This window comes from Pteronotus mesoamericanus, unplaced genomic scaffold, assembly GCF_021234165.1.
Source record: "Pteronotus mesoamericanus isolate MK-2021 breed Mesoamerican mustached bat unplaced genomic scaffold, CSHL_Meso_final contig_347, whole genome shotgun sequence".
In the NCBI taxonomy this organism is placed as follows: Eukaryota; Metazoa; Chordata; class Mammalia; order Chiroptera; family Mormoopidae; genus Pteronotus; species Pteronotus mesoamericanus.
Genome location: NW_026555137.1, coordinates 17,300,658 through 17,325,408, shown reverse-complemented (window position 1 = coordinate 17,325,408; position 24,751 = coordinate 17,300,658). Strand labels below are relative to the sequence as shown.

The 24,751-nt window shown below is 42.0% G+C and overlaps 1 protein-coding gene across 2 annotated transcripts in view; it reads left to right on the top strand.

The window, feature by feature from the left end:
- The window catches only part of EGLN1 (egl-9 family hypoxia inducible factor 1), a 44,845-nt gene extending 26,201 nt beyond the window's left edge, over positions 1 to 18,644 (top strand). The window contains exons 2-5 of one of the 2 annotated variants that reach the window (XM_054576747.1): positions 10,713 to 10,832; positions 13,819 to 13,955; positions 16,539 to 16,606; positions 17,865 to 18,644. In XM_054576747.1, coding sequence (XP_054432722.1) covers positions 10,713 to 10,832; positions 13,819 to 13,955; positions 16,539 to 16,606; positions 17,865 to 17,929 — 390 coding nt within the window. In that variant the 3' untranslated portion in view covers positions 17,930 to 18,644. The remainder of the gene's footprint in view (positions 1 to 10,712; positions 10,833 to 13,818; positions 13,956 to 16,538; positions 16,607 to 17,864) is intronic. The other variant, XM_054576748.1, reaches the window with a different exon arrangement.
- The last annotated feature ends 6,107 nt before the right edge of the window (positions 18,645 to 24,751 follow it).

Sequence of the window (24,751 nt, the reverse complement as noted above, 5' to 3'; positions counted from 1 at the left end):
TGCTGCCCACAAGATGAAGTCTTAAGTTTCCTATCAAGGAATGGCCTTGGACCCACTTGTCACACGCCTTGCCTCACACCTCGGCCCCCCTTGCTTGCATTTTACGCACCGCACATGCCTGTGTGAACACACTTGTGCACACATGCTGTGCTGTTTGTCTTCCCTTGGGACTTTCTTTCGGGAACATTGTCCCTCTTTTCCTTTGCCTGGCTAATTCTTATTCTCCCTTCAAGACCCATGTTCCCCGACCCCAGCTTCACTCCAGTGCCCAGCTTGGTCATGTTAAATGTTGGTTGTGTTGCAATGACCGGTTTTCCTGTCTGTTCCATTGGAATGTAAGTTCTTTAAGAGCAGGGCTGCCTTCCCAGCATGGCGCCCTCCATGTACCTAACTGAAGGTGTTCGAAACTGAACTCCCCGTTGCCACCCGTTGTCTTCATCTGTTTATGGTAATTACATTTTTCCAGGTTCTCAATCCAAACCTTTGAGTTGTTCTTTCTCTCTCAAACCGCATAACAGTTCTGCTGAAAAGGCTGCATATTCTGCCTTCAAAGTAGAATGGGCTCTAGCCACTCCTTACCGCCTGGTCCGAGCAGCTCCCACACCCCACCTGAGTTACTGTGGGAGCCAGCCTCCCACTCCGCCAGCCTTCAGCTGTTCCCGCGTCAGGGCCGGCAGAATGCGCAGGGCCAGATGGAACAACTTCAGCCTTCGAGGCCCACCCAGTTTCTGTCACGGCTGCTCAGCTCTGCAGTGAGAACAGGCACAGGTGATAATGTAACCAACTGTCCAGTGAAACTGCTTACGATACTAAGCAGGCAGCGGGTGTGGCTCACCAGCTCTTGGTCTCTACAGCCCTGCGTGGTTTGTGCCCCTACTCTTTACCTCTCCAACACCATCTTCCACTCTCTACCCACTTTGCTGTCTCCTCTGCAGCCATGCTGACCCTCCTTTCCCTCTACATGCTGGGCACACAGCTGGAACGCTCACTTCCTCGTCTCATTCAGATTTACTCGGATGTCAGTTCTCCAACACCTGTGACCAGCCTGTTAATGTTCACACCCCGGCATGCATTCCCCAGCCCTGTTTTCCCCCACGGTATTTGTCTTCGAGCATACTGTATATTATTCTGTGTCGACTTGTTTTGTTTGCCCTTTTTCCTCCTACTAGAATATATGTTCCCTGAAAGCATTCCCTTTGTCTGTTGTGTTCATTATTGTATCCCCAAGATCTAGAACAGCGTCTGATATATAGCAGGTGTTCAGAAAATACTTGCTAGGTGAACAGATAGTGGATATTTTTAAGGGTTTTTTTTAAGGTGATGGTGGTTTTTTTTTAATGAGCTCTTCCTTCTGTCTTACCACCACCAAATCCTGTTTCATGGTGTTAATTATGCTTTACCAGTCCTGTCGTTTCCCCTTTGCCTTCCCTTCATTCAGGCTCCTGTCTCATCTCTATGTCAGGAACCTCTTATTCCACATCATCCAGTCCCTTCCCTACAAGTAGCCTGAGTGAGGACAGTTTTGCTGCTGTTACTCAGAATTTGGCCCGTTGCTAATCAGAATCCTTTGGAATTCTTGTTTAAAATTCCAAGACCCCAGGCCTCATGCCATCCCTACTAAATGGCAATGTCAGGGGCAGGCGTTGGGAATGATTGCAGTTTCAGCAGTAGGCCAGAGGGGAGCCAGCAAGGGCCTTTCCGCTCCCCCCGCCTGTCTTTCCTGCCCTTCCGTCCCATCTCCTGCGCCTGTCAGCGGCCAGCAGTGTTTACCGTGTGCAGTTCTCTCAAGGGGCCGTGTTTGTTCCTGGGTTTGGCAAGTATTCTGTCCCCTCTACTTGCAATCTCCCCCTACTCTGGAAAACTTCTGTTTTTATCCTTCAGAATTCTGTTCCTGTGTCATTTTCTCCATGAAGTCTTCTCTGATGCCGCATCCCCATGAGAGCGTTACCCATCTTTGCTGTCTGGGTACCTTGTGTGATTCTCTTGTGTTTATTACACTGTCCTGGACACTTTGCTTGACCATCTTCCCAATTGTGACCCCACCCAAGCCAATTCAGTTGTTTAAGCATTAGGTAGATTCTTCCTGAGAGATACTGCTCATATTTCGGGCCAGAGATTAGTGAGTGAGTGCTATAGAGTTGCTCCCCAAGAACCTAGTTTTCAGTTGGCATGTTACTATAACAGCAAAACTCCAACTGAGTTCTGCCACACATTTGACAGTTTACTAGCAAGCAAGCACATTTTTAAAAATAGCCTTACAAACTTTTCTAAACTGGATGAAGTTCTAGCTCTCCATCCTTTTAGCACCATTGAGCTGACAAACACCTTTTATGAAAGGTTTATTCTAGGCAAAAATGCCCGTCTGGTTTTCGGATTCAGTTTAACCTAGTTGGAATCAGACAGTGGAATTTCCTTATAGGAAACTAATCACAGAACCAGCAGGAATTGGTCCCAAAGAGTGCCGCCAGCGGGCTCACTGGGTTCGTCTGTGTTCATGGGAAGCAATGGTCCCTATTTGATATATCTCTAGCCAAACCACGTGTTTTGAACACCATTCTTTATGGTCATTTCTAATATCTGTTATGCTAATTACCAAACTCTGGATTTGAGGAGAGAGAGAACACTGGACTTTTCTCACTGGAGTGAGGTTTTTGATGAGAGGCTCAGTGTTAGCCAGTGATTGTGTACAGGGGTGGGCAACAGTAGGTTTACAGTTCATATGAAAAAAGACATGCAGGTTATAGTTATTACAGTGGCTTTATTATTGCAAAACCATGTCACAGTGGCACAGTAAACCTCCTTTTGTCCACCCTGCATGTCCAGTAGTGTTTTTGCATATGTTAACTCACCACTGTAGGATGAATATCAGAAACCTAATCCATGCCCTTCAGTCCATTAACACAAATAAATGTGTTACACTCTTCTCTGTTGAAATAATTTACATAATCATTTAGATTATACCTCTGTTCCAGGCTCTGGAGTTGAAGCACGTGTGGAACTTTTTGTTTCTCTGTCGCATGCCTAGTGTAGTGCTTGCTCAGGGGCCTTGAGAGGTGCTGACGTAAATGTTTGTAACCATAAGTAGCTGGGTTTTTTGTTCTGTTTTTATTTTTCTTTTAATGCTAAATTAAATGGTAAACTCTGCCAGGGAGTTATATTAATAACATAGTGAGTTTGCCACAGCTGTCTGAGCCTGTGTCTTAACCAGTGGCATCTCCTTGCTCGGCTGGAGAAGTCGTGTAAGTCCCGGGGTGGGATCGAGTAGAGGCCTCCTCGGGATCCTCAGCCTCCTGTGGGGAGAGGTTGCTCTGTGCCCCCGCCCCCGTCTGCGGTTCGGTGTTGTGGATGAGTGGCGGGGACTCAGCCCTGCGTGGGAGCCTGAGGAAGAGGTGTTTGGGGCTGGCAAGAGTGCAGTCGAGGCTAACAAATTACAGGTCTCCGTTCTGAGAGCAGAGGCACACAGCTCAGACACAAGCTGCCTCAGCTGCCGGTTCTGCGTCTGTAAAGCGGCCCCGTCAGGTCCCTGCACAGACGGACAGTGGGAGGCATCCTTGCAGCCTGTGGGTCACACAGCCGGTTGGGAGTGTGGTCCTTAAGCAGTTGATTTTTAAATGTATATTGAAGTGTTTTCTCTTGGGCTAGGATTAGGACCCAATAAGGAAAGTAATGTGTCTGGGGTTAGATTAAACAGTCCCTCATTCTTGGGCCAATTGGGGAGGAATTTGGAGCAGGCTATTTATTATCTGTCCTTTTTTCCTCCTACATTTTTCACATTCCTATGAATATGGTCAAAAGAATCTATGGACTTTTTAAAACTTCAATTTATACTGTTAGTTAATGTGGTTATACTCTGCCTTCCTGCAGAAATAACTATATTAAAATATTCTAGAGGAGCACAGTAAAAGTGTTGAAATTGTTGTCATGTTGTATGACAGAAGGTGTTAATAGCTAAAGAGCTCTTAAAAATCAGTAGAGAAAGAATGAATAACCCAGTAGAAAACCAAATAAAGGATATAAGCAGTTAACAAAAGAAGATTAAATGGCCAATAAAAATACAAAAAATGGTTACTTTTACAAACTCAGTTATGATTAAAACATTATCAGTATTAAAATTTTACCTATCAAAATGAGTACTTTTTAAAAGAAAAAATTCAATATCCAGGTTTGGCAAATGGGTGGGAGGGTAAGTGTACTGTTAAAATGTTGGTGTGTATATAAGCTAATATAACCATTCTAGAGAAAATTTTGGCAATAAAACAACTTTAAGCCTTATAAATTTACTTCTAGGAATTTAATTTTAGGAAGGTATCAAGGATGTGTACAATGGAGAAGATTCAAAACTGTTGATCACAATATTTATAATAGTAAAAAGTTTTTAAAATACATTTTAAGGAAAAAACTTAAATGCCTTTATAAGTTGTTTTACAGTATGTGCTTATTTACAGTTAGTAAAAAAATTAGTAAAATAATTAGTTAAATATCATTTACAATGAGTCAACTTGTGACTAGTTGTTTTACAGTTTTCCTGTGATCAGGAAAACAACAAAGCTTTACTGAGCTCTTATTCTGAATGACTTTATTCCATAAGAATCTGTCCTTTGTTCTCTTCTTTTTCCCCTGTACTCTCTTCCTGGGCACTCTCTGGCAGCCACATGGCTTCAGCTATCCCATATGAAGATGGCTCCTAAATCTGCATCTCCAGCCATGACCTCTTTTTGGACTTCCAGACTGACATTTCCAACTGCCTTTTCAACATCTCCACCTGGATGGCCTACCAGCATGGCAAACTCAGTATGTCCAAAAAAATGCACTCCTCTCTCCCAAACCGTGTTCCTTATGTCCACGAACGGTCAGTTGATCTCCGCCAGACACAGAGCCTCTGCAGCCATCTTTGATGCAGCCCTGTCCCTTGCTCTGTCTGTGGAAGCACTGGCCACGTCCTTTGGCCCCTCTCGTGTTCGCCCCACCTCCCCATTCCACTTGGCCCGCGCCATCTTTCCCCAGCCTGTCCAAGGCCCCTCCTCTGTATTGGATTGTCATTTCTTTTGTCTGTCTGTTGCAGTTAGGACCTGGCTGGTCTTCTCAGTGTCATTTTTTCCCTGCTCCCCTTCCCAAATCCATGGCGGCCAGTCTACTTGTATTTCTGAAGCAGTTCTGACCACGTTGCGCCCCTGCCCAAAAACCATGGCGTCCCTCTGCATGTGGAATAAAGGTCATTCTCCTTAGCTGGCGTTTAGATTTCTCTACAACGTGGCCCCCTTTTCAGTTTTCTTCCCTTTCTCAAGAACTCTGTGTTTAGCAAATCTGAATGTGCCTTATCTCCAGATACACTCTGTTTTGCGTTTAAAGCTTCCCTTACACGATTCACTCTGAAATGACCTCTTTCCCAACTTCCATATTTAACGTAGCTCGGCTGCTGCTGCTTCCGTAAAGCCCGCGGCGGCCGCCGTCGCGCCTCCTCTCACAGCCTCGTCTTCCCACTGGGAATGAGCTGAGGAGGTTTTCATTGTGGGGTCCTCTGAATGCCTCTTACTGTCCTGTGTGGACCAGAGGCTGTACCAAGAGGAGCTGCCCTTGTTCTTACTGCTCTTTTTTTTTCTGTGCTAGATTCTTTTTTGCCATGATGCAGATTTGAAAATTTTATGTCTCAAAACAAAGTCTGAGTTTGTTTATGGGGAGATATATTATTTATAACGTAAAATTTAGCAAAAAAAAAGTCAAGATATTTAAATACACATAGATGGCCCTTCCCTATTACCCCCATTCAATATGCAAATTAATGCAGTGAACAAAATTTATAACTTTTTATCAAGTTTTTAATTGTACCTTTACAATTAAGGTACAATTACGAGATTTACATAAACTAAGCAGGTATAATTGAAATCTGAAGTTTTAAAAATTATTCTTATAGTAAATACCAACTTGTGCTCAGTCCAGTTCTTTCAGTGGCCTGTTTTCTCCCCTGAGCTGGGTTTCTGTAAACCCCAAGGTAGGCGTAGCTGTGGGTGGGTGTGCTTGGCGAGTGCGTGGGGAAGAGACTTAAGTAGGACTAGAGTTTGAAAAAACCTTAAGCAGTATGTCTGTCTGTGAGAGAATTGAGCATTATGCATGAAGTGTGTGTCTGTCACTATAGCAGGTGGGGGGGGGGTCACGTAGGCGCCTGTGTTACCAATTTCATCTGAGCTCTTGAGTCAGACTAAACACAAGCGTTACTGAGCCAGGGACTGAGCAAGAATACAGGAGGTTATTTTCCATTCGGACTGCCACTTAGAGTCTCTGTGACCTTTGACATGTTTTTCATTCTCCTTGGAGTTCAGTTTTCTAATATCTAAAATGGCAAGATTAATTGTACCTGTCTCATAAATTTGTTTTGAAGGCTAAATGAGCTAATGCATGCCTGGCTTGTGGTAAGCGCTTCCTAAATTTTACCCACCAACATTTCGAAGGGCAGAGTGCTCTGTAAACAGAGGCAATATATATAGACATAGGATAGGTTTTTCAGATAGTAACCCTGGTCCCATCATTCAGGGCAGAAATAGTGCTTTGATAGCTCATAACATTTTAGTTCTCTTAGCTTTGAATCAATGTTTTAAAGTAATTCAGTTCAAAAGGGAAAGTAAAAGTTTCCTGGTTCAACTTCATACTAAATATAAGCCTTCCAGTGCCAGAAATAAATGTCTTCAGATTCCAAGGAAGTATCTCAAACCTCTTTGCTTTTATTCTTAGTAAAAAACAAATTTATGTTGTTTTTAATCTTAAAAACGTCCTCAATCCTGTATATTTTCCTATCAAAAAGGAAAAGATAATGTTTAATTTTTTCGCATATTTTTAAATAGGTTTTTCCCAATGGGAAATTGAAATATTTAAAGTCGGTGTCTGAAAGGGCTGGCAGGTAAGGACCGTGCCTCAGATTTGTGGGGGGCGCCTGCTTGTTTCTTTTTCAGGCTGATGCCTAGACCCCTCTGCTGCCCTGCCCCGAGCCCGCAGCAGTGCAGCGCCGCAGCCGGTCCGCTGCTCCTCGGGAAGGGCGCGGGACAGCGAGGCAGGCTGGTCTCACTCCATCCCTGACAGATCTCAGGAGACGGAAATATTCTAATTTTCCTTGACAGACTTTGATACATTTCCTTATCCTTAGAGTTAGTACATCTGAGGTAGATCTCTTGGAATAATTTTACCCTTTATAGATGTGTCCTATCAGGCTAAAATAACACAGATAACCTTGTAAACAACAGAAATGTGTTGCTCACAGTCCTGGAGGCTGGGAGGTCCAAGACCAGGGCAGCCATGCTTGTCTCCTTCTTGGGAGGCTGCCTTCCTGGCTCATAGCCAGCCACTTCTTGCTGTGTCCTCACTTGGAGGATGGGGCAGGGATCCCTCCGGAGCCTCTTATGAAATCATATGTAAGACACCGACCCCCCTGGCAAGGGCTCCCCGCTCATGGCCTCAGTACCTCCCAAAGGCCCTACTTCAAACATCATTATCTGTGGGCATTCGGATTTGCACACTGGACTCTCTCGGGGGTCGGTGGGGGAGTTCACTGTCAGACCTGAGCGGTGTGCGTTGCCTTACGCTGATCTTGCCTGTGGCTCTCGAATAAGGAGGCTGCCTTAAAAACTCTCATTGTGGCTTGGCTGTCCCCACCCAAGGACCAGGGGTGCTCGCTGTTGGTTCCCTTTCACAGCCTATTTCCTCTGCTTAATTTTGTCCTATTTCTACCAAATTTACGTTACCTATAAAAATACCTCACTGTCACTTAACTGTTTCCTGTATTTCTTATGCTCTCCTGTTGGCTTTTCCCTTCACTTTTTCAAATCACATCTGTCTTTTAAAGATAAGCTTAGGTCTTAGGTGTACCTCAGTCTTGTCCTATTATTTTATTCCACACGAGTAGTTCCTTTTTCCAGAATCTTTTTTATTATTTGCTTATCATTTGTTTTGTGTGCCCTTTTTTTCTTCCTTTCCCTTTAAGTCCTTTCAGGTAGATACCATACTGACCCTTTTTGTAGTGTGATGTGGTAGGTATTCCATAAATATTTTTTAATGTTGCTGACTTCTTGACTAATCAAGTGCTTGAACAGGTAGAATCCATGCAGAATGAGTCATTAGTCACTTTACCAAGAGATTAAGAGAAAGTAAACTGAATTTGCTAAAAATATTGTGAATAAGAATATGTTAGATTCTTCTGTGTGTTAAAAACAAACTAGGCAAAAAGAGCAATATCAGTCTTTTTTACACAGATACATTTAAAATATACCAGTGTAACAAAATTGCCAATTAAGAAACAGAGCATGAATGTTATTTCAAAACGGGAAAAGCTATGTTATATTTAAGGAACTTTAAATTTTGATAATCCAGCCATAGGTGAGGATAACTTTGTTAAAGTATGAATTCTGGTTTTAAGCATAGTAGCTGCCAGATTTCATAAGACTTACAGAAGTAACTTTTTATATTTCTAAAACCCCAGAAGGGGGAGTCTCTGCACATGTCTGAATGACTAAATGCAGTTTCACTGTATCATTATTGGGCCACACAGTTATTTGAATGAATTTATGACCCTTCCAGATTTTTCCAGTTTCCTACAAAATTGCTCTTCCCCAAGAACCCCTGGGAGTTTGGCTCTGTAGGACCTCTGTGTTTTCGTCGCGGTCGGATTTCCTGGGTGTGTTTGGGCTCTCTCCTTCTCTCCAAGTCTGGCTCAAGAGCCGGGGGCCTGTCTGTGACCCCGGGCCTCTGGGACCTGCCAGAGAAGGGCTGCCTTGCTTCACTGGGAAGCAGGAGTCACCGGGCCTCCGCTGTTCCCCAGTACTCCTTGTGTTCTTTAAAATAGTGTCATTACAGTTGCCAACATTTAGCTGTAGCCACTGATAGGCTACCTGGCTGGGTCACGTTGAGCTCTTTCATTTTATCCTTCGTACAGTAATAATAATGTGCTGCCACCCTTCCTGGAGTGATACTGACAAGTTGAGATGGCAGATTAAATGCAGGCCCTTTTGAACCCTCACCGCCTTCTTCCTTCCTTTCTCCTCAGTGATAGAGTCCCTGTCACCAGGGACAGAGCTCAGGGGTCTAGGGAGCACCAGGTGAGGCTACTGTGGTAGTGGCCACCTCAAGCAGTACAATTTAGATGGAGGTAATAGAGCTGTAACAGGGATTATAAAATTTAATTAACACAATTGTTTAAAACTTCTCTTTTACGGCATCTTTTATTTTTTTTCAAAAAGTCTCACTTGGCATTTAAATAAAGGAAACGTATAAATGCAGCCTCTAGTTGAAGATTCAGTCCACTGCTGGCCCGCCAGCAGCCCCCCGCCCGCCCCCCGCATACCTCCCTGGAGCCCGAGGGCTCTGAGGAGAGCAGTTTAGAAGGGACTGGTACAAGCGGATCCCGTCCTGAGGCATAATCCTGGTGTCTCCGATTTTGTTAGACTCTCGAGGTTTGGCTCGTCATGTCCATTGCTGAGAAACGTTTGTGTCCTGTGAATGTCATTAAAACTCTTCATCTAGTATTTCTATTTTAGGAAACAGTTAACGCCACTCATTCAGTTACATAGGCTGAAAACCACAGAGTGACTTACTCACTAATGAATATGAATGTTAAAAATTATCATTTATCATTTATCTTAATTATTAATTTAATTACTCTTTGATAATTTTGTACTAATCCTTTGACATTAATACTGATCCATTGACTTTAATACATGAAGAAATTGGAGAAATAAAAGATTTCAAGAATAACTGGTAACCTTGAGTATCTTTGTTTTTGCCTTCTTCATAATTCGAAGATTTTTTTTTTAAATCACCCAGTTGATTTATGATGTACTACATTCCTAGAGCATGTAAGTTATTTGGTGCTTTTTATTTTAGGCCTCTCTTCCACCTTCATGTTTAACACTCAGCCTTCTAAACTACATCTTGTTATAATCTGACCCCCAAAAAATGACTTTCTTTCTGATTTGAAGAGGGGTTAGACTGATGCTAATTCATCATTTAGTCTTTTTTTTTTTTTAAATCACCGACATTAAATGAGTTAAGGATTGGAGTTGACCTAAATTATGCCTGTTCAGATGGGTGTTGCCTGTGAGACCAACGGTAAAGTGGGGGTTGTCCTGCCGTGAGCCCAGAGAGGGTAGGGCGCGCAGAGCGGGGCTGGACTCACTGGAGTGGGACCGTCCGTACGAATAAAGACATGAAAGGTGGTCCTGCCATCCCTCTGGCCTTTGGGTTTTTTGGTTTTTCCTTTTTAATCCTGACCCAAGGACATGTTTGAAAATTTGGGAGAGATGGGAAGGGAGGGGAAAAGGGAGGAAGAGGGACACCGATCAGTTGCCTCTCGCACGAGTCCTGTGTACTGGGGACTGAACCTGCAACCTAGGCATGTGGCCTGACCGGTAATTGAACCCTTGACTTTTTGGTTTATGGGATGACACTCCAACCAACTCAGCCACACCGGCCAGGGCATGGCTTGTGGCAGCTGAACGTTCATAGCAGTGTTGCTCTTGGGCCCGCAGGGTCAGCTCCTCCTGCTGCTGTTCACCAGTGCCCCTTGTATTCTTGAAAATAGTACCAACACAGAGTGTCTTTGACTCTTCTTATCTGCACATTGTGATTTTATTAGAGAAGAATTTAAGTGTAAGAGCAGTCAAAAATCAGCTTATAGCTGATTTCTCTTTTAATTCATAAATGGACTTTAAAAATCGTTTTTCTTACTGCAGGCCATGGTTGCTTGTTACCCAGGCAATGGAACAGGATATGTACGTCATGTTGATAATCCGAATGGAGACGGAAGATGTGTGACGTGTATATATTATCTTAACAAGGACTGGGACGCCAAGGTATGCAGTTTAATTGACTGTTTGTTCTTTCTCACAGGTGCTCCCTGTAGGTAAGACTCTTTAACACATATAACAGTCAAAAATTCTTCTTTAAATTTGTTTCAGTTTTAGGTATTGCGAGTGGATCTTTGTAAAATGAAACATATACTATTACATCTCAAAAAGTAGGTTCCCTTGTTTTCAGGTAGTGAACTGTTCATCTAAAATTTAACTTTTATAAAAGTGTCTTTTATTAAAACATAGTTCTTTTAATAGTTTTTATGAAAACACTTCTGTCAATGATTATTTTATAATGGCTTTTGAGGGAGATCATTTATAAATAATTATCATAATTTATTTGCTACTTACTCCTACTTTATTCTTCACATTGTTGTAGAAATGTTATCTGGCATTGGATTGTTGGATTGAATACTGGTTAAGGAAAGCTGGAAGCTCATCAATACTGACAAATCCTGTAAAACCAGTTAGAATGTACAGGGTGGGCAAAAGTAGGTTTATAGTTGTGAGCACCTGAAACACAGAGTTAATTCTTATATTGTTTATTAACTATTATTTATTTGTATTATGTAAACCTACTTTTGCCCACTCTTGCATAACACATTTAACTTCTCCTGTTTTAAACATATATTCCCTTGATATTAGTCTGAGATTAGCTTAGGTTTAAATGATTTAAACTTTGGAAGCATGGTATGTTTTATTATTGTATTGGAGGTGGTATAAACTAATTTTTGGTTGATTTTCAAAAGTTTTTTAAATTTACTTTTTTGAAGCAAAATATTCAAATAGAAAAGTGAACACAATGTATACCCCAATGGGTTTTCACAGAGTCAACAACTATGTAGCCAGAGTAATTTTAAAAATTAAATACCCTTTAAAACACCTCTCCCCTCCTCACACACACATACACACAAGTGGAAACCACCAAGTCTTAAATGTGCCAAACCTATTTCTGTCCTAAACATATATTCTAAAATTTAGGACATTCTCACAGTGCTCCAGAGATCTTTCTCTGTCATTGTGATTTAAGGAGCTTCCTCTGTCCTAATCCAAGGTCAAAGTGCAGGTAAGTTTTACTGCTAAGTAGAGCTTGAGTCATAATGTCAACAAATGTGGTTTTTCTCTCACAACTGTCAAACTTTGAAATAGAGAAATAAATTTGGTAATTCAGCTTGAGCCCAACATACAAAATAGATTGGTTTAACTTTGGTGAAAACTTTAAAAAAATTATGATTTTTGAAAGATTTTTATGACTATCTGGAAAGCTAGAAATACATTGATCAGCTCTTAACTGCTATATACTGTTAGGTCCTTTAGGCCAATATTTAAATTTTCATTTGACCTAGCCAAAGTCATTAATACATTGTTTTTACGTTAGTACCTAAGCAGAAAAAAAGTCCATAGCATTTTTTCTACGTAGAACTGAAAACGTTCATTACAAGAATGTGCTGAATGTCTCTAGTGTGCCAAACACTGTTCGGGGTGCTGGAGAAAGAGCGGAAATGGAACCAGCCCTCACAGAGCTTGGGCCCTGGTGGAGGGTGGAGACCAGCGGACTGGCAGTTACGGTTGGTTATGCCACATGCAGGACAGGTTGCTGTGGGGGCACGTGGGAGCTCCCCCGGATCAGAGGTCAGGGATGGTGTCCCAGAGGAAGACTAGACGCTTCACCATCTCTCTGTCAACATTTCCAGCAGACCACCTGTGATACTCCCAATGACTCCAGTTAAGCGAAGGGGCCTGGGGGAAGGCAAAACATGTTCTTGGTCACAGGGTAAACATTCTTCACATGTGTGCATGAGTGCCGCGAGAGCCACTATGACAACGCAGGCACCTGAGGGAAGGCGGGCAAGGTACCAGGCAGCTTGAATTTAACTTACTGGGAGTAGAGCCTGATCAGTAACTTTTCTCAACTATCGATTCCAGGAATAGGCCCAACCTCCTTAATGTCTCGATCAAGTATTAAAGTTTCTTTCAATTTAAGAGTCTACCTGCTTAGGAGTTTAGTTTTTTTGAGGGTGAAGAGCTGCTTAGCTGGCTGGTTTTGCCTCGCTGTGATTCCCCCAGGTTGTAAATACCACTGGGACACCTGCCTGCATTGTTCCCTGCTCTGCACAGGCTGCCTCCAGGCCCAGGACAGCAGACGCTTCCGTGGGAGTTGGACCGGGTAGGCGGGTCCATCTGATCCCAGAGGGAGAAGCAGGTGTATTTGGGTAAATAGTAATAGTCCTTTTGGGATGGAATCCAGTTTTATATGCAGGTGGCCATCAGTGTGTAAAAGGGAGGGCTCCAGTTTCTAATAATGGCCACAGTGGTGGTGCTTGTGACAAATGATGGCAAGTTCTGCTGGTGACACTGAATTCTTTAAATAAGAGGCATTGCATTTGTGACTGTCCTGTTCATTATCTGTTGGACTTTAAAATATGGTAGACTCCTTATGTGCCATCCTTTAACCATTGATAGTACAGGCCTGCCTCAGAGGTATGCACTTGGGTCCAGCCACCACAGCAAAGCAGATTCTGCAGTGAAGTGACTGTCACAGCAGAGCAATTCGTATTCCTTTTGGTGGTGGGAGTTCCTGCAATTTGTAAAAAATGCTACATCTGTGAAGCACAGTAAAGTGAGGTATGCCTTTAATTTAGTCAAGATGATTTGAAATGTATACATTTTAAGAGTAGCTTAAGCAAATCATTAGCATACATAAATAAGAAATGTTTACTAGCTCAGAACTCCCAAGTGTCACTTTAAGGATTTTGGATTCAGATAATATTCATCTATTTCATCAAGTACTTATAACAGGAAATGATTTTTTTCTTGTATCAGTGCATATACTTGGAATCTCAACTCACCTTCAGACTTTGTAGATTGAGATATATCTGAATAATTCAGTTAAGAATTTTGATTCACTGTAATGGTCTCCCCCCCCCCTTAAACTGAATTTTGTAGCATTCTTGGTTACTCATACTTACATATTTGGCTCTTTTCCTAGGTAAGTGGAGGTATACTTCGAATTTTTCCAGAAGGCAAAGCCCAGTTTGCTGACATTGAACCTAAATTTGATAGACTGCTGTTTTTCTGGTCTGACCGTCGCAACCCTCATGAAGTACAACCAGCATATGCTACAAGGTAGTGTTCCTTTTAAGAAACAATTGGTAAAGGCTATGGCAGGACAGAAGGGATACATGAGATAAACTTAAGTTTTCAGTTACTTGTATCATAATGCTTCAGTTATAACTTTCATTTGAACAGTTGTATAAGATTTATTCACAGCACTAAATGTGACTTCTTTGCATAGCCACTCCGTGTTTGGGGTAAAAATGGAAGTACAGCCCCTTCCTCCTTCCAGCCCCATCTTCTTGTTTTGTTCATCTTATAACTGCTGTCCATCCTGTGATTCTGAGAGTAGCCGGCCCTTGGCCAGCGTATAGAAAGGAGCGGGCAGCTTTGTAAAAGGTGGTGGAGGTGGGATGGGAGATGATGTAAAATGACACAGTGTAGAAACGAGAGGTAACCAGGGAGTAGAAGTAAAAAGAAACAAGAGTGAAGGAAAGAAAAGGTTGTCATGTGTGGGAGTTACAGTTAGAAAAATAACCCTTTAGCTTTAATAATACCATCTTTTTCTCCATTATTCTTTTTTCCCCAAGATTTAATATTCTAAATCTATTACGTTTAATGTATTCTTTAAGTTATTTTACCATTTACTGTGACTCAATTAAAATGTTGAGACTGTTAAAATGGAAGATGTTTGACATTGTTGTAAAAATAAGTATTTGTAGAAAAATGCACTAGGCATTAAATACCTATTTTTCATTATCGAAAGGATTTTGAACATGATGATAGTGAATTACTGGCATGCAGTTGCTTAGAACTAGTGACAAGAGGCATGTCTCAGACATTGGAAGAAGAGTTGGCTTTTAATAATGATATTAGAGACAGGCCAGCCTTAGATGAAGTTTAAATTCTCAAGACTTTGTCGTCATATCTCACTTTTTTCTTGCTTCTTTTCAAGCCATGTTGCTTTTAGCCCTAATTCATATAGTGAGTAGCAAGCGGAACAATGCGTGGCTAGAATGGAAACTGGGGACCCTGGCACATACATGACATGCTGGCCTGCCTCTTATCTCTCCTCTCAGCACCCCAGTGCCCAGTTCTGCCCCTGCTGCTCCTAGACAACCCTTTCTGACCTAGACAGCGTTTCACAGACCTTCCTTTTCATGGCATATGCCCTGGTTGTATCCCTTGTAGATAAAGAGGTGACAGGCACTTTTAGGAGACAGCTAAGTGCCAGGCGGCATGGGGGTAAATGCCGTAGGAGTTAGGAGGAGGGAGACGGTGGCGTGAATTGTGGTGGGTGGGTCCAGTGTCCGGCAGAAAGAGGAAGTCAGCTGGATCTACAGCGCCCAGAAACAGGGAGGACAGAAATGGCGACAAAGCCCTGGGAGGAAAGGACAAGACCGGTCCAGTTCCAATGCAGAGATTAACACAAGGAGGATCGTGTAGAAGATCAGTAGGGGTAAGGAGGGAGAAGTAGAATGTCATGTAGTAGTTTACAGTCATTTTCTGGTAAGGACGTAGGGCTATAGAGGAGAGTCGACCCAGATATTTAGAACTCTGATTACCAAGGAACTAGAGGTTTGGGGTATGGGCAGAAGAGATACAACATCATGTATCTGTGTCCTTCTCCTATTGCCAAGTCCCCTTGGAGAAAGAAAAGAGTCTAGATGGCAAGAAAGGTGCTGGAAAGGGCAGAATCTGGGTCAGAGGCCGGACTGTGAGCTCAGATCTGTCGCTCACCAGCTGAGTGATCAGTGGCCTCCGTTTGCCCAGTTGTCCAGACTCTCAGATTCTGACTCTGCTTGCCTCTGAGTCTTTACTTCAAATATTTAACATGATTTAGCACTGTCACATTTACTGGCTCTTCATTGGATCTGTGTTGCTTTTCCCCCAGACTGGCCACAATCTGAAAGATACTTAGATTGCTTTGTTCTGCTACAGAACAACTGCAGCCTGCTTTCACTTCCCATAGAGTGTGCACCGAGAGGGGTAACTGTTCTTTTTAGTGTTTAATAAACCAGAGTTTCCTCATTAATTTGTGGAATGATATATTCCAAATGAGTGAAATATTCAGAAAAATGAAGCTTACTTAGCTAAACTTTATGTCTAAACACAGTACAATTGTTCTGATAAAAATCCTAAAAAATTCTTAGCATAATTTAAATCTTTCTCCGCGACTCGAGGCTATAAAACTGTAAACATGCATCTTGGTTCTTTGCTGTTACGTAGTGATGTCCCATAAGCTGTAGAGGCTGTTAGCCCTTCCTGTCACTGAAAAGCACCAGGCCTTGAGTCCTTTTCTCTTTCTCTTCCTTCAGACCTGGTGCTGTTGATAGTGCAGCAGCCATTCTCTTACCTTCTTAGGGTCTGTCTCTGGTCGGCTGTGAGCTTGAGAACAGATCAAGCAGCTTATTAGGCATTGAGAAAGTCATAACAACTCATTGGCTTTGCAGAATCGATTTGAGCTCCTGGTTCTCTGCCGCACTCTGCACACTGAGGTCACTGGATAAGTGGGTTTTGACTGTGCTCATTTATCCTCTGGTAATATCCCGATTGAGATATTATTTTGACATTACACATTTTATAGACCATTGCAACAGCGTATCCCTCTTTCCCCCAGTGATCATTCTTACCCTATTCTAAATTTTCTTTTAGGTACGCAATAACTGTTTGGTATTTTGATGCAGATGAGAGAGCACGAGCTAAAGTAAAATATCAAACAGGTAAACAGCGTTTGGGGTCAGGGTACACGGAAGGACAATGCCCGTAGTCCTTGTTTTTGTCAAATTCCTTAATTCCCTTATTTAAAAGAGGACAAGTCGTCTTCATTGTTACTTTTAACCAAAAAAAAAAAAAAAAAAAAAAATTATCCAAAGATTAGGAAAGTTTCAGGCAAAGAAGTCTGAGAAACTATTCTGATGCAAGCTGAGTTTTCCTGTGATTATCCTTTTTAGTCACAGGCTGCTGAACTCGTGATAACCGCCATCTGGCTTCCTCTCATTCTCCCCCTAAAAGGAAGTTAATATCTTTTCCTTTTTAAACATACATTCTCTAAGCAGGGGTGTCCAACCTTTTGGCATCTCTGGGCCACACTGGAAGAATTGTCTTGAGCCACACATTAAATATATTGTGACTCATAATAACAAATAAATCTTATAATGTAAATTTACGTTTTTGTGTTGGGCTGCATTTGCATCCTGAGCTGCATGTGGCCCATGGGCCGCAGGTTGGACACCCCTAGAGTACTCAGGTCTTCTACGTTTAATGTGCACATGAAGAAAGTTGATACAAAGGAGATGAATGGAAATGACGGAATCGGTAAAAAAGATAGGCATGTAGAGTCCATAGCTGCCCGTGGTGGCCATAGGTCAGCACACTGGTACTATGCCTGCGGTCCTTCAGTAAGCCAACCCTCCCTTCCCACGTGGGGCTGTCTCCTGGAGCGGCGGGTCTCAGCTTTCCCTCTGATGGACCACTTACCTGTCCTTTCTTTAACCCTGCCTTGTATCTCCCAGAGTCTGCTCAAGGTTCACATTACTGATTAACTGGCTGTATTTTCATGAGCCATTGATAATTCCCGATCAACCTTTTATAAAACTTAAAATCAGATGTTCTTATTTTTTTATGTATTTTTAAAAGTCATTATTTTTCACATAAGCCTAGTAGTGTGCTTTTAGTGACACAGAACACACTACTATTTTATAACAATTCAAATTACTTTTAAAATAAAAAGATGAAATCGTTACCTCCATGTTGGGAATGTTTTTTCCCTTTGAAGGTTACTAGCTCCGAGTCCCGCACTCGTTACAGTGCGGCACTGTGGGCAGCTCTTGGAAGTGCGGGTGTGCTAGTTTCCACGGGACGTATGCTTGCGAAGTTGAAACCTTGTGCATACTGTTAGGAACTCATTGGGAAGCAGTAACAGAAGCTCTCTGGTGCTCGATGAATGAATTTTCGTTGTTTTTTTGTTTTACCTTGCAGGTGAGAAAGGTGTGAGGGTTGAACTAAATAAACCTTCTGATTCAATCAGTAAAGACGTCTTATAGAGAGACTTTGATCCAGCAATACCCCCACTTCACCTACAATAATGTTGACGCTGTTTGTTAACTTGTGACTGCAAATAAATGGGATACAGAAAAACAGACAACCAGTTGGCATTTTCATAAGGAAACAGAAACAACTTTTTTGTGTTGCATCAGAAAGAAGATTTGACTGTATGGCTTTGTACTGCATGACTGACTCCAGACCTGTAATTGCTGTGGGAAGAATATAAGCTGTCAGCTGAAAACGGTATTTACATCTGGACATGAAATAAGTGCCCGAAGTAGAATTGTTTCATTCTCGTATTTTGCCCAATCTGTCATCTAGCTAAGTTCATTTCATCTCTCCCTTTTTTATATAGTCAAGTTTGAATTTGAAGTAATTTTTGTATGATCAGGTACAATCTATCAAAACTTAATTGAGAAAAAAAATTACAGTATTATTCCCCAAAGTAGCATCAATCTATTTTTGTAAACCTCTTCATACTATTAAATTTTGCCCTAAAATACTGCTTATAATGATTGTTGCTAGTGACTGATGATTACTTAAATTTTCTTTTTACCTAAAATAAGGAGCACTTTAATTACCAGCTGAAAAATCGGATTGTTTTGTCATCCTGTCTTACACTAATTTGAACTCTTAAAAATTGCTGCTGTTGTTTTTTTGATACTGTTAATAATGAAACATAACAGTAAAACCACCACCATTTACTACCAATAACTTTTAGTTTCGAATGTTTTGTAAGAAAAAATACACAGAAAAATACAATTTTATATTTTAAGTTAAATTTTAAAAAACAAACGACAGTGACTGGCAGTAGATGAACTTGAGATTACCTTCAGCACCAAGTTCCCGAACGAAGGGCTTCCGTAAGCTTCCCAGTGTGTCCTGCATCCGTAGAGGGCAGCATCCCCGTTCCTGAGGCTTCCTCTCGCTTCCCGGCAGGTGGGTTGCACATCCAGCTCTGCTGTTACATTTTTCTACTCCTGTGAACCACCTGATCCGCAGGTCAGAACCTTGTCCCTGTGGGGTCGCACCAGTGGGAGACCAGGTGTGTCGAGACTGAACTGTGCGAGCACAGACGCAGCACAGGGACCCCTCGGGCTGCTGCTGAGGCGCTCTCCGCACGCGATGCTGGCCTCTTGATCAGTACTCGAAGATGTATGTTTAGCTTGAAAAAACAAATGAAGTGAGAGCAAGATAATTTAATTTTTATGTTTTATGAGTGTTCTTTTTTACTTTTCAGAAAAAAAGGGAATGTTACAAAATCACGCAAGGTCTCCCAGGCTTGGATGCTTAATGTCTGAGTCGGGAGGGAGGTCTTAGACTTCAGTGTCCTAGGCAAAGCGCACAGGGTGGCATCCATGTTTTGCATGCACTCTGGGTGGAATGTCCACTTCAGTTTTCTATCTCTGTCCTTGATCTTCTTTGCCAAAATAATGTGAGTGTACAGAAATATTTCTGTATATTTCAGCTTATGACAGTTTTAGCATTTGTATAGTTTGTATTCAATTAGAGACCTTTTCTATGGAAAGCTCAGTAATTTTTATTAAAAGATTGATATTGTTCATGTAAAACATGAAAAAAAATTTAGTGAAACTGACAGTGTGGACCTAAGGTGGGATTAACATTCACTGTTGCAATCTCACTTAGCAGAACTTGCAAGAGAAAACTATAGTTAATGTTTTTCCTTGCCCATGTTCAGTTTTGCTCCACTTCCTCTCCTTGTTGCAGATAATCCACCCTAACATCTCTGCAGTAAGTGCCTCTGCCCGCCTCCCTGGGCGTGCAAGCTGGCCTTGCCGTCTGGTCTGCAGTGCAGTGCGCTGTGTTTGGCCCCGCTCAGAAGCGCTGTCATTCTGAAATCTGGTACAAATGGTATTGTGTTGATGGGAGGTTGTCTGATTGTCAAGGTGTGCAGCGAGAGCCTTTCAGTCTGGGAGCCCCGTGTCATTCAGATGTCCATTTTACTTTGTGGGTTCTGCTACCAGATAGGTCTTATAGTTTGTATTTTTTTTTTTTTTTTGGAAGGGTTTATGTAATCTCTTGGAGATCATTGTGAAAGGGTCAAGAAGTCAGGATAGGCATTTCTTTAATATCCATTTAAAATCTGTTCATTTCATGTTAGTGGGACTGTTAACTTGTCACCAAGCAGGACTCTTATTTAAAACAAAATTTAAAATTATTTGTGGCCTATATGTGTTTAATCCTGGTTAAAGATAAAGCTTCTAATGCTGTTTTTATTCAACACATTAACCAGCTGTAAAACACAGACCTTTATTTTATAAACAGCAGGCAAAGAATTTCAGGATTCATATACAGATAGACTATAAAGTCATGTAATTTGAAAAGCAATGTTTCATTATGAAAAAACTCAAGTTGCTTGTAAAGCTAATCTAATTAAAACGATGTATAAAATGTTCTTGAAAAACTTACAGTTGTTATTGCCATCTGTCTTTTTTTGTTTTTTAATCTTTTATCATATGGGCCTGTCCATCAGATAATGTGCTCTTCTATCACACATCTCTGCCTAGTCCAGAATGCTGGCTCCTGCTGTTTATGCATGACACCAAGGGAAGGAGAGAGCAGTCGACACAGGCGCCCAGCAGTGTGGGGGACACCCTGGGGCAGCCGGCCTGCCCTTGGAGTCCACGAGCCCTGTGTTTGGATTCTCAACAATCGGATTCTTTCCCTTTTAATAGGATTTAAAAAAATCACGCTAACACCCAAGCTTTCAAGCCATATCTGTGTCATCCCTCTGCTGCAGGAAGGACAGGGGCACTAGACATTTATCTCTAATTGTTACAGGTGTCCTATTGCATATACAAGAAAGTTAATGTGTGTGGACATAGACTAACATATATGTGCTCTTATAATGTGAGATCAGTGTACATGTTCATTTATCTCTCATTTAAATATATTTTTAGTGTGGTGTTTTAGTTGTTTTCCAGCCTATCTTAGAGCATTTGGAAAACTGTACTGAAGTATAGTCAGGTGAGTTAAAGGAGAGGGCAAATGAGTTAAGAAATGGAGACGAATTAGTAAGTTAGGCAGCGCGCTAAACAGAGCACAAGTGGAATGGGCAAGTCCATTTAGTTCTGGCTCAGCCACCTGCTTGCATGACAGTTGGAGGCTTATTCATCTGAAAGTAAGCGCAATAGCTCCAGACTCACGGAGTTGTGTGAGGCCTAAATGAAATCCAGGTGCACACGGTCCAAGAATGAGGGCTGTGTTCCAGCCAGAGACTGCAGTGACACATATTTATACCCTATATAAATACCCAGTCATCATCGCTTCTAGGATAGTGTTTTGGATATCTGAAGTCAGGGAGACATTCTCCAAATGCTGCTTTTGGTTTTAATGCAGATTCTTTTCATGATTACCTGAAATACGGCAAAGCTCAAGGATATATCATGGAGAAAGGGCATGGCCCCATCAGCTGGAAGGCTTTTATAGGTAGAGAACATGTTAGCAGCCTCAGAGACAGGGAACCTGCAGAGATGCAGGCAGCGAGAGCTCCCCTTCCTAATGGATAGCCCAGCTCGGAGCAAGGCATGTCATGAAGGTTCTTGGGAAGGGTCTCCTTTGCCTTGAGATGAAGACTTTTTCTGCCAGAATTATTGATACTTCTGTGCCGTTCTACAAAATATCCTTCCACTTTGAGAACACACAGAGGAAGCAGAGCCAACTTTATCTCCATTTATAATTATGACAGGATCAGAAAAGTGACTTTAAAAAGAAATACGGACCGTTTCAGCAGTTTGCATGTCATCCATGCGCAGAGGCCGTGCTAACCTCTGTATTGTCTGTAATCTCTGTATTGCCGAAGTGATTCTTTGGGGCTTTGCCCAGTTAGTTCTCAATAACGGCAGCACGTCGCTGCATCTTGGTTTTTCAGTGTTAGGCCTTATCTGACTTCCCAACGTGGAAGAGAAGTGTATAGGTCTCTCTCCAATCCTCCTTCACTGTCCCGACCACACACATGCAAGCACCTGCCACGTCCCCTGACCTTCCTCGTATAATTATGTTGTAACCTAGGTTAATATCGGGTTAATTGTTAAGACTACGAATACAAGTCAAAGCCTCAACGGGAGTGAACCGTGATGACTTTCCTTCCACAATTTACTTTTTCCCTTAATGTCTTGAGTTTTCCTTTTTTTTTTCCCTGTGGCCTCTAACCTGCAGCTTTGTGGAGTGGGTTGCCTGTTGTGCCGGCTGCACAGATGTCTTCCTTAGATCCCCGTCTCCATTGTTCTGGGGATCCCTTCACTGCTCTGTGCTGGATCTTGGGCTTCCTGGATCCACACTTCCTCTTTCTTCATTCACTTCCTTAGCCTGGTGAAGCTTGCCCTTCAGTACTTTCTGTGAATGAGTGTATGGGTGGCAGATTCTCTGAGACCAACGTCTTTCTTTTATTCTGAGTTTCAAGTCTAATTTGGAAATTAGATTTGAATTCTGCATTAGATCAGAATTTTGAAGGCATTGCTTCCCTGCTTCTAGGTTCCAGTGTGGATGTGAGAAATCTGAAGCCATCCCTACTCGTAATTCTTCACATGTAACCTGCTTTTGCCCTGTGCCCCGGGCTTTGTAGCCTTAGACGGTGCTTTGCTGTGTGCTCGCAGCCCATGTGCCAGGGTGTATGTGGACTGTAAGGTCACACCCTACAGTTGGGGACATTTTCTTAAATTACTACATGATTTCTCTCCTCCATTCTCTGTTTTTTCTGGAACATCTGCTGATTGGAGCCTGTTGCTTCTCTTCTAGTTATTATGTGTCTGTGTCTTTTATTTTGGAGACATCTATTTTTTTGTTCTCCCAGCAGGGGTTTCATGTGTGCTACTAGGTTTTTTGTCCTAGAAAGAGCTCTCTTTCAGTCTCTAAATTTTTAAAAATACATATAACAACCTGTTCCATTTAATGGATACAGTATTTAACGTTTCTGTTTTACTTTTTTGTCTCTCACATTAGAAGTTTTCCTTACATGCCTGGCAATTCTTGCTTGTGTGTTCATATGAAAGGGGAGGTACTTGGGCTTCTGGTTTTCCAGTCAATATTGGCAGCTGCCTAAATAGGAATCTCTTTCATAAAAATCTTCCCAACACCATACAGACAAGAACAATGTCACTTTTCACCTGTACCTGTAGCATAACTGAGACACAGAAAAAAGTTCTAGAATAGTATGCATGCAAAGCCAGCACCAGCATCCCAGCTCGTGAAGGCAGAGTCAGTGAAGGGATGGAGGCCGCGGGGGTCCAGCGGTGGCAGTACATGGCGGGGGTGGCGAACCCGCCTGATAAATCTGACACCAGTGTATCAAGAAGAGAAAGTTGGAACGTTCCTGAGGTTGCAGGGAGCCTGTTGAGGAATGTACCATTTCTGGGAGAGGGGGAAGATACCTCCTGGAGGAAAAAACATGAGAGACTCTGAAGGAATGCCAACCCCTCCCATCCCACAAAGACGACTGTGGTCTCATAAATGCTGCATTTCCCAGCAGAGAACACTCTGGAGTTAGAAACCCCAGAAGCAACCAACCCTCCGCCAACGCTTCCTTGCCTGCATAGAATCAACTGCGTATGCAAGTCAAGGAAAAGGATGTCTTCTAGATGAGCAGAGAAAGGACGACCAACATCTGTAAACACTATGAAAAGAAGAAACCAGAATCAGCTGCAGCTCAGGAATATTCACTCATCAGCCACAGGCGAAAGAAAACTGGAACAGTATCCAGCCTGAAGTAAATACCTTGAACAGGACTTGGCAGAAATAAAAATTAACACCTGAAATTAGAAACTCAAAGTCTTAGGGGAAAAAATGGTCCAAAAGGGAAAAAGGAAAGCAAAGAAAACCCCTCAGGAAGCTATGAAATGAATTGATGTAACTCAGCAAAGAAGTGGAAAAAGACAATTATCTTAACATTAAATTATAAGGTACCCAAAAAAGAATAGATTCAACTGAAAATACAATGAAGGGCATTAAAAAGTATGAAAACAGCCAAGAGTTCAAAACAGAGTTGGAAAGATCGGACATGCACGTGCGCTGTGGTATATTTACATAGTGAAATACTCCACAGTGCTGAGGACGGATCATCTACAAATGCACGACATGGATGACTCAGACGTCGTGTTATGAATTGAGACTTCATTTTCTTGTGGATGCTCTGGAGGTGGGTATTTTAATATCTGGTGTTCATGCAATTGAACAAGTAAGTGTTGGTATGTCTATAAATGAGTTACAACCATTTATGGATGTGTCTATACCCATTTATATTTTATGTATTGAATTATTTTAAATGTATACAAATGTATAAAAGAATTTTGTGAGGATTCTTTTGTAAAAAGCAAACACCCTTCCAGTTTCTTTAATGTTGATGCAGGTTTTGATAGACTGTTGGCCTTTGAACAATGCAGGGGTAGCGGCACCAATCCCCCAAAATGATAGGTAACTTGACTCCCCCCAAACTTAACTACTAAGAGCTTGTTGACTGGAAGCCTTACCAATAACCAACAGTTGACTAACACATACTTTGTAATGTGTCATATGCTGTATCCTTACAAAAAAAGCAAGCTGGAGGAAAAAAGTGTAAGAAAATCATGAGGAAAGTACATTTACAGTACTTATTGAAAACAATCCACATATAACTGGACCCGCCCATGTTGTTCAGGGGTCAGCTATTTGGAGTTTGCAAGCACTGTTTATAACGTGACATGATATGTGTCTTTATAGAGTTATCTAGCTTGAAAATACACCAACTTTGATTCTTGGGAGGAGTATGGAGAAGAGTCAGTGTTCCTTAAGGTGTTTTTGCAAAAGCAGATAACGATGGAATTTGA